Source organism: Sipha flava, unplaced genomic scaffold, assembly GCF_003268045.1.
Source record: "Sipha flava isolate LNK unplaced genomic scaffold, YSA_version1 130_pilon_pilon, whole genome shotgun sequence".
Lineage (NCBI taxonomy): Eukaryota > Metazoa > Arthropoda > Insecta > Hemiptera > Aphididae > Sipha > Sipha flava.
In genome coordinates, this window is record NW_020271756.1 from 2,179,898 (window position 1) to 2,198,424 (window position 18,527).

Here is an 18,527-nt window from a genome sequence, read left to right on the forward strand (position 1 = left end):
AAATATACATTTACAATTAATAATACAACATTAAGATTTTAATCTGTTTAAAATAAACAAATGTTGTCAGCATTTTATAATAAATTTGATTGAAGTATATTGAATAAGCATCTCATCGCTTGTTATGTAACTTAAGCGACGGTGTTTTTTTTGCTCATCCACTCTTCGATTTCCTCGACACTAATACAAAATATGTAATATTGTATAAATAAATAAAAATTTTCAAAAACCTTTGATAAACTGCTTACGTTCTCGGGACCGGAGTATAATTTTCAATTCCATTTTCTGTAACAAAAATGTTGTCTTCAATGCGCACACCACCAAAATTCCAAAACCTGTTGAGAACTTCTTCATTTATAAATATGGATAGTTTTGGGTCATTGAGAGCCTGTTTCAACACCTGCAATTTATACGACATATTAAAGTTGCCTACGCCAGTAAAATATAAAAATAAAGAAAAAAAGTTAAGGCGCGTAAGATATAAGTACCGGTTCAATAAAATAACATCCTGGTTCTATAGTAAGCGCCATACCGACTTCCAAGTTCCTTGCTGTTCTAAGAGCTTTGACACCAGGTTTTTGTGGTCTATCTGGAAATCCTTCCAAGTAACCGCCAACATCGTGCACATCGATACCAAGAAGATGGCCTAACCCATGTGGTTGAAATACGGCTGCAAGACCAGCTTCGTACATTTCATTAACATCGCCAAGTAGTAAATTGATTTCACATAATTTTTTCAAAACTACTTTATTCGCCAATACATGCATGTCTACCCAAGATACACCTATAAACGGTTCCATAATATTTTTAGATACGAAAATAACGTTATTTCCTTATTACAAAACTAATTTTATAAATTTAAAAATATTACCAATTTATTATTTACTCTGTAAAAATAATAATGAAATCAACTAGTTAACACGTTGAAATTTAGTCATAATATAAGATTATACTTAAACTACGTAAATTATATAAATTTGAGTAAATATTTCGAGATTAAGACGGTTTACAAAAAGCCTATATTTTTTCATACTTAAAACCAATTATATTTAAATATACTGGGATATCTGCTAAATAAACAAAAAGTTACACGTCAAACTTCAAATCTCATCGATATTCAAATATCAGAGTATAATTGTAAACTAAAAAATAAAAAAATAAACTAATATATTTTCAAATTTTCATGCTGTGCAACATGTTTTTTGTAAATACATTTTTTTAAATTCGCAATAATTGCTAAAATTCTTAATAATATAACCTTCCAAGGAACTATAAATCATAAATTGTTAATGTTTGGAAAGAAATAATAATTACACTACTCTAAGAGCATATAATAATTTAGATATTTATACTAATTTTACAATATATTGAATAGAATAAATAACTTATTAAGTAATCTTTAATCGTTCCTTATTGTTATGGGCATGACCTTTTTCGACCAAAAACGTAACCTTCCCTTTTCGACCGATTGATTTTTCAACCAAATTTAAAATAAGCCAATTCCTTTTTTGACCAAAACAAAAATTTATATAATAAATTTAAAATAATAAAATAATGATGTACAATTTTTGTCAATAATTATTAAAATATTAATATAAAAGAGAACGATACTTTGTATCTAGTTTTGATCGTAAAGAAAATTGTTTACAAATTTTTTTTTCGAAAAATCGGAACTTTAAATTTTAAAAATGTTAGGACTTTGCTCGTTACACCTGCCGGCTCCACTCACAATCTTGAGTGCCACTGTGTGGCCCTTTTCGGGGGTATGGGACTTCGCCTCAAGGACAATTATGATCTAAACCTAACCTAGTTATTGTACAAACATTAATACTGTTGCAAATGGGTTTATGTTCTATATGTGAACCTAAAACCTCGCTACGCGAGTAAATCCCTGAATCGTCATTAATATATTATAGTAGTTTCCATCATAATCAAACATAGTATATCATTATTTTATTATTTTTAATTTATTATATAAATTTTTGTTTTGGTCGAAAAGTGAATCGGCCAAAAAGGGAAGGGTACGATTTTGGTCGAAAACGGACTCACCCATTGTTATTGTAGTATATTTTTTTGAAAAGATAATGGGCCCTACTGAACAGGTTCGTAAAAATTTTAATACTCAATATTAAATTCTTTAATAACAAATACGAGTAATTGTACAAAAGTTAATTATTAATCATTCAATAACTTAATTTAATCGTAAAAGTTAATTTTAACATTTAAAAACATTTTATTATAGAAATAGTGAATACTTTGTAATATGATAGGCTTTCAACTTTTTGGTAAAAGTGACACGCAATTCTTTCATGGTTTATCAATTTTTAAGTTCTAATACTTTTTTAATCATAATTTAATTATGAATTACAAATGTATAAATTAAAAAAAAAAATTAATTCAACAGCCTTAGTTTATCAATTGATACATTTATTAATTAGTTTAAAGTAAATGTAATTAGAAGTCCCAAAAACGTTCAATAGGGTTTCGGAAAAAAACTTCCAAACCTCGTAATAAGCACACCTCTATGGCACTTTTACACTGTCACGCTGATTAAAAATTACTATCATCGTATATCTCAAAAATATATATTCATACGTATTATTAGATACTTAAATAATTAATTCATATGATTTTCTTAATATATTAACAAATTAACATTAGCCCAAATTAACATTAACATAAGCCCAAAAGGTACTTAATTTTTGTGTTTTAAAACTAAATTTAAATTAGGAGTAAATAAAGCAGATATAAAAGCACAACTCTAACAGCTGAAATATAAGTATTGTTTATAATTTCAAACACGTAAACAAAAAGACAATAATAAGCAAAAAGATAAATATCATAAACATGTTTACAAATTACAACATACATTATTGTATTCGTACAACGATATTTTTGTTCTAGTTTTAATATGCAATACTCCAATTCAGTTTTTTGCTTATTATTAAAAAACAATGTCATTCATACGTTTGACGAACTTTATACAGCTCAATGTATATAATTTAGTGAATATATTTACATAAGATTAAATCATTGACAAAAATGTGAACATTAATTGTGTAGTTGTGTTAAGGGTTACCTAAAGTTGTTGACCTGAATGTGTTATCGAAAAAGTTAATCCTTATAATACTTATTATACACGTCTGTAAATACGAGACTTATAAAATAAACAATACTAAAAATAAATTCCTACATATATAGACAAATAATTAATAAACGAACCGGTTTATAAAATATAATCACATGTTCAATACGTGCATTACGTATATATCACCAAAATAATTCTATTACTAAAATTACCTATACATAAATATTACATGTGTTAATTATTTTGAATTCGTGCAATACTCAAAATAAGAGCATAAATTAAGGGGGTTATATAGGAACTGATTATCGCTCTAAGCATACTATATAAGTCATCAACTATTTTCTAGAGTTTTGCTCAAATTGAGCCGATTTCACTTTTGGATAATTAAGAATCAAGCATCATAATATAAAAGTTTAATAACCCAAATCAATTACATTTTTAAAAAGTAGTAATATGATGATGGAAAATGGAAATACCATTAGAATTATAACAGAAAAAAAAACACATCAAATTAAATATGATACCTACTACACATCTATACAGCTTGTTTTTACCAAAGTGAGATTCCATTGAAGCTCTTTTTGGCCCATACCACAGATAATGAATTATTATTACACATATTGAATTACAGAAATAATAGGCTGTTATATACACATGTATTGATTTCAATCACTCAAGTGTACGTATTATAAAGTTGATATACCTGGTTTTATTGCATTCATTACAGCATGGCTAGCAGCTAGTACAGCATTGTAAATCGCTCGTTGATCTTTGGTGAATTTTCCATTAGCGGGAAATGAAACGGTCACGTCGGCTGTATACCCGCTGTACGTCGCTCCCATGTCGAAAAGGCTGAAATTGTGAAACAGCGAAATTCAACAAATTATTGAATTAAATTTAATATCACAATTTATATAGTAGTACATTAAAACTAAAAGGTATATTTTTGATGCAAATAATCAAACAAAATTGAGGGTTCATATTCTACCATTGATTTTTTCAACGAGTAATTTTATTATAAGAACTATATGAACAATACTGTAAATAAATACTAATTGTATGATATTATTATTATTTATTACTATTAATAATTTATATATATTTTAAAATATTAGCATTATTACTATTAAATTATAATTAACATTATAGTTTACGAATTCTCTTTAACTTTCATTTCCAACTGATACTACAACTTTAAAAAAAAAAAAGAAAATAACAAACAAATTGTTGAGAATAAAAATAAAAGTTAATAATTTTATTACTATTACAATACATTTTATAGAATTTAAATTATTCATTCAAAAATTAAAAACTGTTGTATTCATTCGTGTCACTTCAGTCAATGCAATTCTTTGTGCTCATTGTCCAGGATTTTTCATCTCTAATCCCTCATTTAACCTTTCATTTAAAAATCATATTTACGCAACTGTATACCATATACCGTATTACTGCATTACGTTACAAGTGAAACTTGTACAAGACGGTTAGGCGATCACTCACTAAATAATAAATATAGCAGAAGCCGCTTATTAGGAACACTTTTGGACCAAATTGAAATATGTCAATAAACCAATTGTTTCTAGTATGCCATTGGTTTTATTTATAATAATAAAAATTTGTAATTCGAAAAAAAAAGTATCTACTGTGAAAATAAAAATGTATATACTAAGTAAAATATGCATTGTTGTTCTGTTCGTTGTCTGTTATTTTGCGTCGAGTAACTTGATGATCATGGTTTCGTAATAATAATGGTGCCCAAAGCCTTTTTCATCCGCACGGTGCAAGACTGCTCTCCTGAGGACACTTAGAGATTCTACAATTTCTTTATTTCATAAAGATGCCTCACTTTTTTCTTCGTCGTTATCAAAGTTAGCATATTCAATTATTTTTTGAATTCATAACCGTATTATAGGCCTCTTTTTTATGTTGGAACCTATGCAACATCGATCTAATCTTCGTACACTTATTCAGAGAGTTCGACTGGTTTCGATGGTAACGGCATATGTTAAAGTATATTGTTATTACAATACTTTGGTTATCGCCAAATACCTGGGATTTTTCGACGAACTTGGCCCTAATTGTTTCAAATAACCAATGTGTTGTTTCAATTATCCAATTGATTTACAATGTTTTAATATACGGCGTATCTGTCCCTGGACATTTTGTTTCAATAACGCAATTTAATCAATTATCCGTGTTCCTAATAAGCGGCGTTTACTGTATACCTATCTCATACCAATATTTTATTTGGTTTTGTTCTAAATTATCTTATGTATACTGTAACAATACGAGTTACGCCTGAAACATATCTAAAACAAAATATTTCTTTAGTCTCTGCGGATTTCGTTGAAGACAGCTTTCACTGTATTAAATATTATATAATTATTGCCAGGTTTTCCATAACGGTACGTCAGAACTTTTCGAAACGACAGTTAAAAACAAAAAGTTAGTTCCAAGATAAGTTACGACATAGACATCGTAATAAATTATGAAAATATTTTATTAATTTTTTATTTATACCATATCATTGGTCAAATTACAATGCAAACGTCCTGTTTTGCATGAAATTGAGATGTTTTGGAAACCATGATGCACAGTAGCCCACTACTATGTACACACCATTTTATACGGCAGTTGTATTATTGTACGAACCGCGCAATCACCATGATTCAACATTCTTCTTAAACATTCAGCAAAAATCAACTTAATGATGCTGATATTAATAATATTTACGTGTATATTTTTTTTTATTTCTTCTAAAAGCTGTCAGCGATCAACACGATAATGCGGAAAAGCAAAACCACATTGATGACAATAAAACTTATTCTCGAGTAATTTAATACAAAATCAAAATTATGAAATGTATGAGTTTTCGAATTCGATAATTTTTTTAGCATCCCAATTATAACTTTCCTATTCGAATTTCCCATAGTAGTTTATTAAATCCTTGTCGGCGAAACCTAAATATTTTATCTCACGTTTGGACTATTACACTGTATAATAGGATATAAGATAAATAGTTATCACATATCAAATAAATTATAACTATGAACACAAAAGCTATAAAATAATACATATTTAATAATTATTTGATCAATTCTCATAATTATACGAACTACGTACCACATGTCACCATCAAGAATTTTCTTAGAGTTGGGTTCGGTGGCATGGCCGTAATGCAAAACGGCACCTTTCATACCCGAACAGCATATGTTGTTATAGCCCACATGCCTGCATCCACCTACGTAATAAGCATAGTGCAAGAAGTTAGCTTCGCACTGGTACTCATACATGCCCGGTTTACATTTCGTCATGACCGACTTGTGGGCATTACAAGAAACTTTTGTCGCATACCTCATAACTTCTTTTTCGTAATCCGTTTTGATGACACGACTACATTAAAAACAATAACATTTTACAACATTATAATTAATGACATTTCCTAATGAGAAGGGGAGAAGGATTATAATTTTAACAACTGAATTAGTTGAATATATCAGTATGCTCTGGAGGATATTTTTATCTATAAAAACTATTTGAAATACATTTTTCATTATCAATACCAAAATTTGTTTTGAAAGTTACACTTCCGTTGGAACTTTTTTTTTCAAAATATACCACTGCCTTACCATTTTCGATAATATAAAAACAATTAATGTAAAACTATCCTAAATTAGTAGTTAAAAATGAATAAATGCAGACGTAACAATAATTTTATACGTGAAATAGTGGCAGTATGGGTTTTCTATGTTTAACAAAGCATCATTGTGAATCTTTTAACAAATGACCTTAAGTAAATCTGTAGAGTGAGTTTGCTAGAGAGAATTTGCATACGACCTTCAGGTAAAAATAATGTTGATCTGTGAGAGTTAATTGTCTAATAAAACAATTCTGATTAATACTTAAAAATATATTTATTATGTTGTTTTTAAATAATTTATTATGACGTGTGCTCTGCGCATTACTTATTTTTAATTATCTTTGAGATATCGTTGTATGAATTAAAGTATTTGATTATTTTATTTATAAATGAACTATAACTAATTTTAATCGTATCTGGTAAAAAATAATATTATTATTAATTATTACTTCACAATAAACCTATATGTTAATCAATTTAAAATTAGGTAGCTAAACTTGTATTTTATTCCCAAGAATATTGGAATATATAAACTAAAACTTTTATCTAAACCACTATTATATATTTAATACATAACTTATCACATTAAATAATAGTTTAGGTAATAAAAATCCATTAGATGATTTTTTTAAGAATATATTGAAATTAAAATATACAAAATTAATTTATGGTTAAGTAATTAACGACACGTGGTTAAATTATTTTGTCTATTAAATAGTATTCAATATAATTATCTAGTATTCATTATGATAGAATATTAATTTGTATTTTAATAGAATACAAATTATATAAAATAACATAATACTAAGTTAGATAATATACAATCAATCATTTATGTAAAACACAACTACGTATTATTTTAATCCCTGAACGAATTAAAAAAAAAATTGCATTTGTTTTACAATATAAATTATATCTATAACATAATAAACGAATTGAAACAACAGACTTCACAAAAGAATAAATTTTTTCTAAGTATCCAATTTTTCTTAATAAGAAATTGGTAAACAGAATTCGGGAGGATGTACAAGTATTCGTATTCTGAAGGTAAAATAAAAATAGAAAAAAAATAAACAAATAGTTTATATATAGAAATAAATAGCCTGGTGTATTATTATATTTGTAAAGTATAACCAGTTTCGAATTAAAAATTCATCATCAGGTATATACTAAGTTAATAAAATTGCGACTGAATATGAAAAAATTAAATTAAATTTATTCATATTCAGTAGTAATTTTATATTGTTTTTCAGTTAAATAAAAGTTAAATATTGGCATAAAGTCTAATTAAGAAATGGTTGGCTTTGCAACAGAATTTTAATAAATAATTATTTTATTAATAGAGAAACAAATATCGAAATATCGTACACATATTTTACTCAAAAATATTTACATAAATACTAACATTATAGTGGATTCTGGATGTACGTATATATACATAAATATAGTCACTTTCAGTCTACCTGCATCACTCGTACATGTCGCACAAGTGAGAGGCATAGTATTGACATTTTTAAAATTCGATCAAAGATGTTTGTTATCAATGAAGATATAATAATAAAACAATATGAATAGTCGCTGTTTTAGGTACAATAAATGTTTTCGTTATAATAAAAATATTATCATAACACAATATTTTATTTTTTTTATAATACTATATCACTATAGTGGCGTCTAGTGGTGAAATTGTACACCATCGTAAATTTCAACATGGATCCTATAATTAAGGCACTATAGAGGTTAGGTAATCTTTACAGGACCCTACTATCACTACCGGTACAAAATATGTTTAACCAGTAACCACAATAAAATTGCATCATTTGATGTCATTGATAAGGGTGGCAAACAATATCTACTATCATAAAAATTAAATGATAAAATCAATCACGATATAGTTGTTCAATTTACTAACAGTTATTTACATCAAATACTTAAATTTGTTTCTTTTATAAATATTAAACATTGTTTTCGGAATATAAGTTAATAACTTAATGATAAATATATATATATATATATATAAATAGTTCAATTTGACCAACTACATATACTAAATCTAATCAAACTTATGTTTCATTATTTCAATTTTTATTTAATTTTTTAGTACAAAAATATACAAACATGTCAAGAATAGTAGGCCAGCAGTTATTTTTTAATCGAATGAACTATTTAAATTTATTTAAAGTTTTGAATGTCACACAGAACAGGTACAAAGCCAATAAATTTGGACATACATTCGTTCTTGTTCAAGAAGGAACTGACATAAGGGAACTACCACTGATTGTACGTAATGTAAGTTGTACTGATATTTGCAATGAAGACAATAATACCAATAATAGAAATATTAATAATGATGAAATGGTTAACAAATTAAACAATCTAAAAAACGAAACTGATCGCAAAAAAGCTGATGAAGAAATTGTAGATGTCATTAGAGGTTTTAAGAAATGTTCTTCTATAAAATCACTTTTAGATTTACTAGAAATAATAATGCTGGATGAGGTTACACCAATAGTAGCACTCTGTGCATTAAAGAAAATAGTAGAGTTAGAAAATTTTAAATTTCATATTGCAACAAATAAACTGTCATCAATTTTGGATATTAGACCAAATATAGATTATACTAAGACTCCAATATTGGAAAAACTGCTTGAAATCATTATAAAAGGAGATGATCATTCTGCAATTGTTGGAATATTAGAACTAATACCTATTGATCGTGTTCGAGTGTTACCTTTAGAACTATTTAAAAATAAAATATCCGAAGAAATCATGTGCAGAGTAACTGAAAGCAAACTCAATATTGAAAATTTATGTCGATCAATTGATGCATTTTCTAAATTAAATGAAATCAAAACAGCTGATCAACTTTGGATAGGAATAATGGATAAATCTGATCAAATAAATGAGAAAAATGTAATTAAAGTTTTCAAAGTTTTATACTTATTGAAGAAAAGTCGAAAAACCATTATGAATATGTTAGAACGGCGCTTTAAATTTCTCTGGCATTATCTTGATACTGATGATTTAACTGAAATACTATACACAATGCGATTAACAAAGTGCAATTCTTATATTATCTTAAACACAACGTCCAGATGGATAAATACAAATATACATACAATGAGTGAGAATAATATAACTTCAATTTTAAATGAATTAAATAGTTCTAATTATGTAGATATTGGAATTATTAGAGCATTAGAGCGTTACATTAAAGCTAAGAAAAGAACAATAAATAATTATTCATTAGTTGTTGAAATTATGAACTATTGTGCTAAATTTAAAGTACGCTCTGAACAAATTTTTGATGGCTGTGCAGAGTACATAATTAATCATGGTTCAAGTCTGACTCCAACACAATTCAGAGATTTATTTTTTCCATTTGGTCAGCTTAACTACAAACCTAAATCAGCCTTAGAGTTTTGGATAAAAGTAGAAAGTATTATGAACAAAGAGTTTCATAATTTTAAAACACAAGAAATCTTAGATATATTATTATCTTGTGTTTATTTAGAGAAACAACCAATAAACTTTGTTCACAGAGTGTTTAATGTTTCGTTTATTCATAATTTAAATGATGAAAAAGGTGAAAATGAATACACAAAAACTAAGTTACAAATTATCGACCAATGCATGACATTAGAGTGTGATCATTACCATGGACCAATATTACCAAGAAATAAATCAGCAAATTACATTTGGTGGGACCATAGAATAAAACGAGTCTTAAAAGATATCAAAAGTAGCCTTGAAAATGTTTTTCATGGATACAAAATTTCTTATTCCATCATTTTAAGCCAATTACCAATTATGAGCCTTTATGTAATTGATGGTTTAGTTCATCCAGTTCAATTAGAAATTAATAGTAGGTATGCAAACTTAAAAAGAAATTCTGGGTTATGCACTGCAATTTTGATTCATTTACCTGAACATTATTGCTGGGAAAATGAAAATTTAATTGGTATTGAATCAACAAGAATAAGGCACTTTAGAAAAATTGGATTAAATGTGATGTCTGTAAATTACCAAAAACTACTAGAACTCAAATACCCTGCAGAGTTAACTGAATATATAAATGATAGATATGCACAGATGTTGACTCCTTTTTAATATTGTTTAAAAAAATCCTGAGACGAAAAAAAATGTATACTATTTAAGTATTATGTTTAATAATTTTTTTTGTCACTTACCAATCTGCAATGATCTTATGTAAAATTGTATTGTCCAGTGTGAATCTTTATAAACATAATATTAAAATAATTAATACAAGTATGATGTTTTATTTTAATTATACTTTTTTTTTACCTATCTATTCCAGGAAAATGTGCTTCTTTACACATTCTTTCACTGTCTGTATTTTTTCCATGCTATAAATTATATAAAAACAAGTAACTATATTTGAGAACCATTAACTATTAAGAAATAATGTTTTTATAATAGTTTATATTTATAATTTATATTTTTAAATAGTTATTCAATTGAGTTAATTATATTAACTTATTAATGATCATTCAGAAATGGATTAGGCAAGTTAAAAATATTGAGTTCATACTATTTAATAGTTATTTTCCTATAGAACTTTAAGACTATTATAATTAAAAAAATTGTCTGTCCATCTTTTTAATGGCATCTAATCTTAACCTAACTTAAAAATTTTGATGAAATCCAGTTATTAACTTTCTATTATTGCTATCTCGATAAAAATAGCGCTAATTTAGCTTAGTTTTAACCTTATTACTTAGTTAAAAGGCAAAAAAATTGAAGTGTCGTAAGTTGTAAAAATAAATAAGTAGTATAGTTAATTTAATTAAAATTAGCAATTAATTCTCCATTTTTTCCAAGATATTATTACTTTTATTATTATTACAAAATAATAATTTTTAATATTATTAAAATATTGTGTTTTAACTTTCATCTCATCAATGTTTTAAATCATAATTCATAATTATATACTTTTAATCAAAAGAAAATTTTAGATATTTGAAGTAGGTAATTAATGTTTCCTGAAACATAAATGCTGTTATGCATAATTATATTCAAACACAAGTTTTGTATTTTAACTAATATAAAGATTATTCAATTCAATTTTGCTGTTCAATAACTCATTTTTATATTCACATAATTTTAATAACGGTTATGCGGTAAAAATAAGTTAATTGGGTACTCAGTTATAATATCAGTGTTAAGTCATAGAGGATAAAATAAACAGAATATAATAACTTATTCTGGTAAATAATAAATTATAATAATTATCATAATATATTAAATTATAATAATTTCTCATAATAAATTATATAAACTGTTATTGAAGTCATGATAAATATACTTATAGGTATACTAAATTCTTAAACATAATATTAATTTGTTATTACAATAAAATAATTAATTTTATTAGAAATTAAAAATAATTATAAGTTACATAAAAATCAAATCCATAAATCTGAATAATTCGAATAATAATATTCAATGAAATAAAATTGTTATATATTGCACATTTCTAGTCGAATATCAAATTCCTTCTAATAAAACAAAAAAATTTACATAAAACTATATATTTGCTATTTATAAATTTTAATTTTATAGAGTTTTGATATGTAATTATAATATATTTAAAGAAAATATTTTAAATTATATTATGGGATAAAAGGATTTTTAGAAGCATATTTTAAAGAATTATTTACGCATATAAAACCATTCTCTAAATAAAAATATGTAATAATTCAAATTAATTACGAGTATTTATCATGTATTTATCATTGTGCTAAGTTACATTTACACTAAAATATTTTTAGGAAAATATTGCATAAGAACATATTTATAATCTTAAATGGTTAAGATAACAAATTTAAAACAAAAATCGTCTAATTTAAAGCAAATATATTGTAAATTGTTAACGTCACTTTTGTTAGTCGGTATGTTGTTTTTATTGTTTAAGCAAATAAAAAAATGTAATAATAATTGTGACATACCTACCAACTAATTTTTTATTAGTAAACAGTTACATTATGAAAAAACAACTAGTAAACAATATATAAATATTTAACACCAAATAAAACAATCAAGACGTGTTCATATAACACATTAAAAATTAGTTGTATAATTTATCATAATGAAGAAAATAAAGTTTATCGATCACTAACTAAAATATTAATAATCACCAATTAATTAATATTCTTTTTAGTTTATCAAATACTTAGGCACATAATAACGTCATAGTAAAGTCAATACAACTACAATCAGTACTAAAATCAGTAATGCGGACAATTAAAATAAAAATTGTATGCATATAAATGTATTAATAGTAAACCTATACATAACTTAAATCTGTACGGGTGATATAACAATGCACATTATAAAATAGAACACACGTAGTTGCATTTCAAAAACATTGAAAAAAATAAAATAAAATTTTGCATCATCAAAAATGAGCAATTCATAATTAATCCCGTTTGTAAATTTTAAAATTGTCATGAACATAATTCAAAACTACATACTTAAATTCTAAATAACATTAGTATATCATTCATATTATTTTTACTAAATTATAAAAAATATACTAAAATTCTGATACAATAACTTTATTTTTAAAATTTATTTTTATATTTTATATTTTATTTTTTGAAGTACGAGTAGGAACCATCAACTGGTCCAATTTTAGGAGTGTATTTAACTTGGGGGCGAAAATAGTATTTTATAATTTCACCACCATAAGGGTATTCCATCATTTAATTAATGCGAAACAAATATTGTGCTGTTATTTATTGTTCTAAACATTATTTAAAGTTATTTTAGTAAGTTGACCCTATGTTAATATTTTATTTTTCCAGAAGTCAATATCTCGGATCACCATTGTCTTTTACGTTATTGCTGATTTAACCCTAAAAATTAAACATGTTACGCCACTGCCGGTAATATTTCTAAACATGCATGTCCAATATTGCATAATGCACATGCCTAATCAAATCGAAACAGTCAATAGGTACCTAATACAAATCAAACATAAACAATTCATTTTAAAGTAAAGGTAATTCATTATGAAAACATAGAAGTAATATACTTAGCCATTATGAATTGTGTGAGCACATACAATTTATTAGCACTATTGAATTATAATGGTTTTTTTTTTTTTTTTTTTTTTTTAAGAAAATATTACAATCTGTATACATAATACAATAAGTAAAAATGTCTGAACAATATGTTACAACGCATGAATATCGTGCATGAAGAAGGGCCCATTGACACCACTTCAAAAAAAAAAAAAGAATAATAAATAAAATTGTGAGACTAAAGTTTGTACTAAAATGAGTTAGAGAAGGTCTCTAGCCCAGTTTCTTTTAAGTCGACGTAATGGGTTAATAGGGTTAGAGGGATTATGGAAATTAGATATTAGAGGATTAGGATGGTTTTGTGTGTCACTGTGGAATTTTTTAAAATAGCAAGAAGCAAGTTCAGGAAGTGTTAGAATTTTTAGGTCTTTGTGGAGAGTTTGGTTACTAACGTACCATGGTGCTTCTGTTATTCGTAGGTTAATTGATTGAAAGGATTGAAGGATAGAGATATTTGATTTTTTCGCGGATCCCCAATGAATTGTTATAAAATATATTAAAAAATATATTGTTTACTAAAAGTTAACAGAAAAGTAAAATTAAAATAATTAAAATAATTTTACTTACCAGAGTCAATAAAAGCGATGGTTTTAATGAATCCAATATTTCGCCAAGCTAATCAAATAGATAAAAAAAAATTTATAAAACTCAACATTCATAAGTACAAATATAAATAATTGTCAGTATGTGTATTCGTGAATATGAGTTTAAATTTCCATAAGTATACATGATTTAAATACTGATAATAAATGAAAAAATAGCACGAAAATGCCAATTTTGATTACCTATAAGAAAATAGTACATTTTAAAAATAAAATCATTATTTAAATATTTACATAGAAAAATAAAAATATTTTTTTTATCAATATGTAAATAATTAATTTGAATTCTAAATATTTTTTAATAATCTAAAACAATTACTGACAAGGACAATTGCCTAACTTCACTTATCTAACGCGGTTCAAATAAATTACATAATTACTTGTGATTAAATCTTTATAATAAAAATAATAATAATTTAATCAAACACGCTAAGAATGAAATTAAAACTCCCGACAACCGTAATATAGATATTTATAGAATATTTATACTTCATTTTTAGCAAGTTAACATAATAAGTTTAGTAAAGCTGAAATCTTCGTCAGATGTCAGTTAACCTAACTGTATAGTGAATGCGTGGACCAAAATAAAACGTGTCCATAACCATTATGCATTGAAATATTAAAACACGCTTTACAAAAATACAATTTAAAAGCCTACTCAAATTCTCTAAGACCATTGATCATATTTAGTCGTTGTCACTCATTGAACATGTTAAAAACGTAACAAAATTGGGCATCTGTCCTAGGAAAAATCGCAAATGTTAACACAAATGCTATTTTGGTACTTCGATCGTCCCCCGTGTTTCAAACGTCAATGATTTTGAAGTATCAATTGTGAGTTAAACATAGTGTACAACTCATAAAAAAATGTAAGAATAAACACATAAATATTAATACAATCCTATGAAAATATTAATGACATCACAACACTGCATAGAAAGTATACTTAAAAGAAGTCAATGTCTTATTAATTATTACCATGTCCGTGTACGATGTATTTTCGACTTTATACAGACATTTGTATTCGTTTAAGCTCAAGGGCTTTCCCAACCATACAAAATGTGCTTCATCAATTCTTGGGAAAAATAAATGCGCTTTTCCGCTGGATACATGTATTAGACCATAGCAATCAGGTTCACTAACCCCAAAAGTCCAATGGAAATAAGATTCCTGTGTAAAATAAAGAGTATTAAAAAATGGGGAATCTAATAACAATAATATAACATATTTTATTACGAGTGATGACTAATTTCGTCAATAGACAAGTGTACTTAAGTATCTATCGAAAACTATGTATTTTGGAAAATAAAAAATTTTCAATGAGTACAAATTCAACGTGTGTCAGAATTGGTACTGAATTGTGTAATACTTAAATAATTATTGTTACACATTGGGTTTTTAAAATAATTATTGTAGTTATTATTAGGCTTAAAGCGAGTCTATATCTATATTTTGGTTGATAGCAATACTGAAGTAAACAAAAATTATATAAACCTTGAGTTGAAACACGTAGTCAACATTTATTTAACCTATTATCATGTTTACACGTAAATAATATATTAAATGGATAATTACCAAGAACACAACTATTCACACTTAAGTGAATATTGATGTTTTTGTTGTTATTTTCTCATACTACATTGTTGGTATAATTTTTAAGTTATAAAATATTTATGTAGAATTATCAATAACCTATTAATACCTATTTATATAATATCTATATATAATGAACACTATAATTGTATACATAGTATAAGTTAATTTAAAAAAACAAAATATTTCGCATTAATACTTATAAATTTGTATCAGAATTTTTACACTGGAAAGAAAAGAAACACCTCATAAAAATTATGTTTTTAAACACTTTTTATACATAAGCATGGAACAAGTTTAGAATAAAAATTCTTTTTTATATACTAAACATGATATCATAAGGTCTAAATTTTTTAAAATGTTAAAATATTTTGATTTTAAGATGAAATTTTTTTCCATCTAGCATACATGAAAGTATGTAAAAATCACAATTTATGTAAATACATTTTATCAAATGTCAACAACTTTTCATGGGATATGATTTTACAAAAATTATGAAAATATTTAAAATCTAGGTGCATATATACTCATTTAAGATATTCTATACAAAATATGTATAAAATTTAACTATACATTTTTAAGACTTAGTGTTAATGTTATCCAAATTTTTTTTTTTGGGCTCTGAAGGAAGATGTTAAAGACCAATTGGATGGAACGAAAATCAAACGAAAGTTTTAAATGAAATAAAAGAAAAAAGAAGTATGATAACCATAATGGAGAGGAAATTAAAATGGATTTAGCATCTTGTTCAACACAATGATTTTCTTAATAACATATTTGAAGGAAGAATAATGGAACAAAGACCAAGAAGGAGACCTAGAGCTATTTATTTTCATGACATTAAAGAGAAAATAGGTTGTGTATCCTACCAACAATTAAAGGAAGCGGCAAAGGACAGACACACATGGCTATTTCAACAAGGTGTTGCCTTTAGATTATGATGATGAGTGATTAATGAATGAGTGAATGATATTTTAATTTTATTCATATTTTATAGATTATAAATAAAAAATTAATAAAATTGCAATAAAAAGTACTCTAAGTTCTTGTATTCATAAATAAAAAAGTTATTAATAATAGAATATATTCAACCCAAAATAAACTTTATTAATTCTATCTATTATCTACTAATAAAAGTGATGATATTTTAAAATTGATAAATTAGCACATTAAACTATGCACTAAAACATAAAAACATTTTATGATTATTTTTTCATCCAAATATTTAAAAATAATATTATGAATTTAAAAATTTATACTTAAAATAATTACTTTTAAAATTTGATGATTCAAATTAAAATAAAATATATGATAACAATTACATTTTTTGTTTTAAAAAGTACAGAAAATGTGGTAAAAATTATTATTATGTATTTTATGGGTAGGTAATATTAAAGTACTAATATAAACTTCAATGTAAAAAATGTTTAGTAATGAAATTAAAATACTAGAACATATACTTGTCAAAATAAATATACCTGTCTAAAAACATAATCTACATCAGTACAATAATGGGATGTATTTGATCCACCTTGCAACAGTACATAAGCATTATCGACTACTAATTCTTGTAGCCTTTTACAAAGCCTTTCTTGATTAAGTTTATACAATTCCATAGGCACTGATAGTGTATGTTCTCCCAAACTAAATTTACCATCTTGTCTAATATTATAACAAAAATAATTATTAAATACATGAATTCAAACAAGAGTTTAAGTGTTACATAATAAAACTAAAAAAATAATATTATAAAATAAAAAAATTATAATATGTATAATAATAAGGACAAATTTTACCTTATACAAGTCATTCTAATAGTTTTTTTTTTATTACTTAAGATAAGCTTAATTAATTGAACTCGTTAAGCTGTTTTTAATCACTAAGAGTAAAATTCTAATTACAATTCAGTATTTTACACAAGATATTCAGAGAAATAACAAAATAGAGTTATATTTAAGTATTTACATAATGATAATAACTGAAGATAAGAAATTGCAGCTAATGAGAATGCACTGCTATACTGATAACATATGATAAGAAAATCACCGGACAGTGAACATTGATACTAGAGAAACTGGCCAATTGTTATTCAGGCAATTTGCCTATTTTTTTCTTTCTTGGTCGGTCGTCAATATATTCAAAATATATTCCATTGTTAGTCGAGTTTTGAATTAAAATTTATTGAAATTATGCAAAAAAGTAAAGGAACAAATAATCAAAAAACAAAAAATTGTATGTTTACAAATCTATGAATTACGTAATACGTAAATTTGTTAGCACTTTACGAACGGTCTATAATATTTAATACAAAAAGTCAAAAGTAATTGAAAACTTAGGCATCAATTTCATTAGATTTATTTTAAATAAACAATGAATTTCGCTATTGTTACTTTATATTATAATAATAAAATATCTTATTTAAATATTTATCTTTGTATTTATTTCTATTTTATCTGTAGATACATTAAGTCTATAAGTATTGTAACGTCCAATGGCCA

At 25.3% G+C, this 18,527-nt stretch overlaps 1 protein-coding gene across 1 annotated transcript; it reads right to left on the minus strand.

Moving 5' to 3' along the window:
- Nucleotides 1–16: 16 nt before the first annotated feature.
- Nucleotides 17–17,995, minus strand: LOC112694486 (xaa-Pro dipeptidase). Its single transcript, XM_025569960.1, has 11 exons — nucleotides 17,826–17,995; nucleotides 17,508–17,691; nucleotides 15,415–15,606; nucleotides 14,402–14,449; nucleotides 11,034–11,095; nucleotides 10,919–10,963; nucleotides 6,212–6,481; nucleotides 3,792–3,940; nucleotides 489–784; nucleotides 249–400; nucleotides 17–180 (listed from the first exon to the last, which is right to left on the minus strand). The coding sequence occupies exons 1-11, from the start codon at nucleotides 17,837–17,839 to the stop codon at nucleotides 132–134; spliced, it is 1,461 nt and encodes a 486-aa protein (XP_025425745.1). The 5' UTR covers nucleotides 17,840–17,995; the 3' UTR covers nucleotides 17–131.
- Between the last annotated feature and the right edge of the window lie 532 nt (nucleotides 17,996–18,527).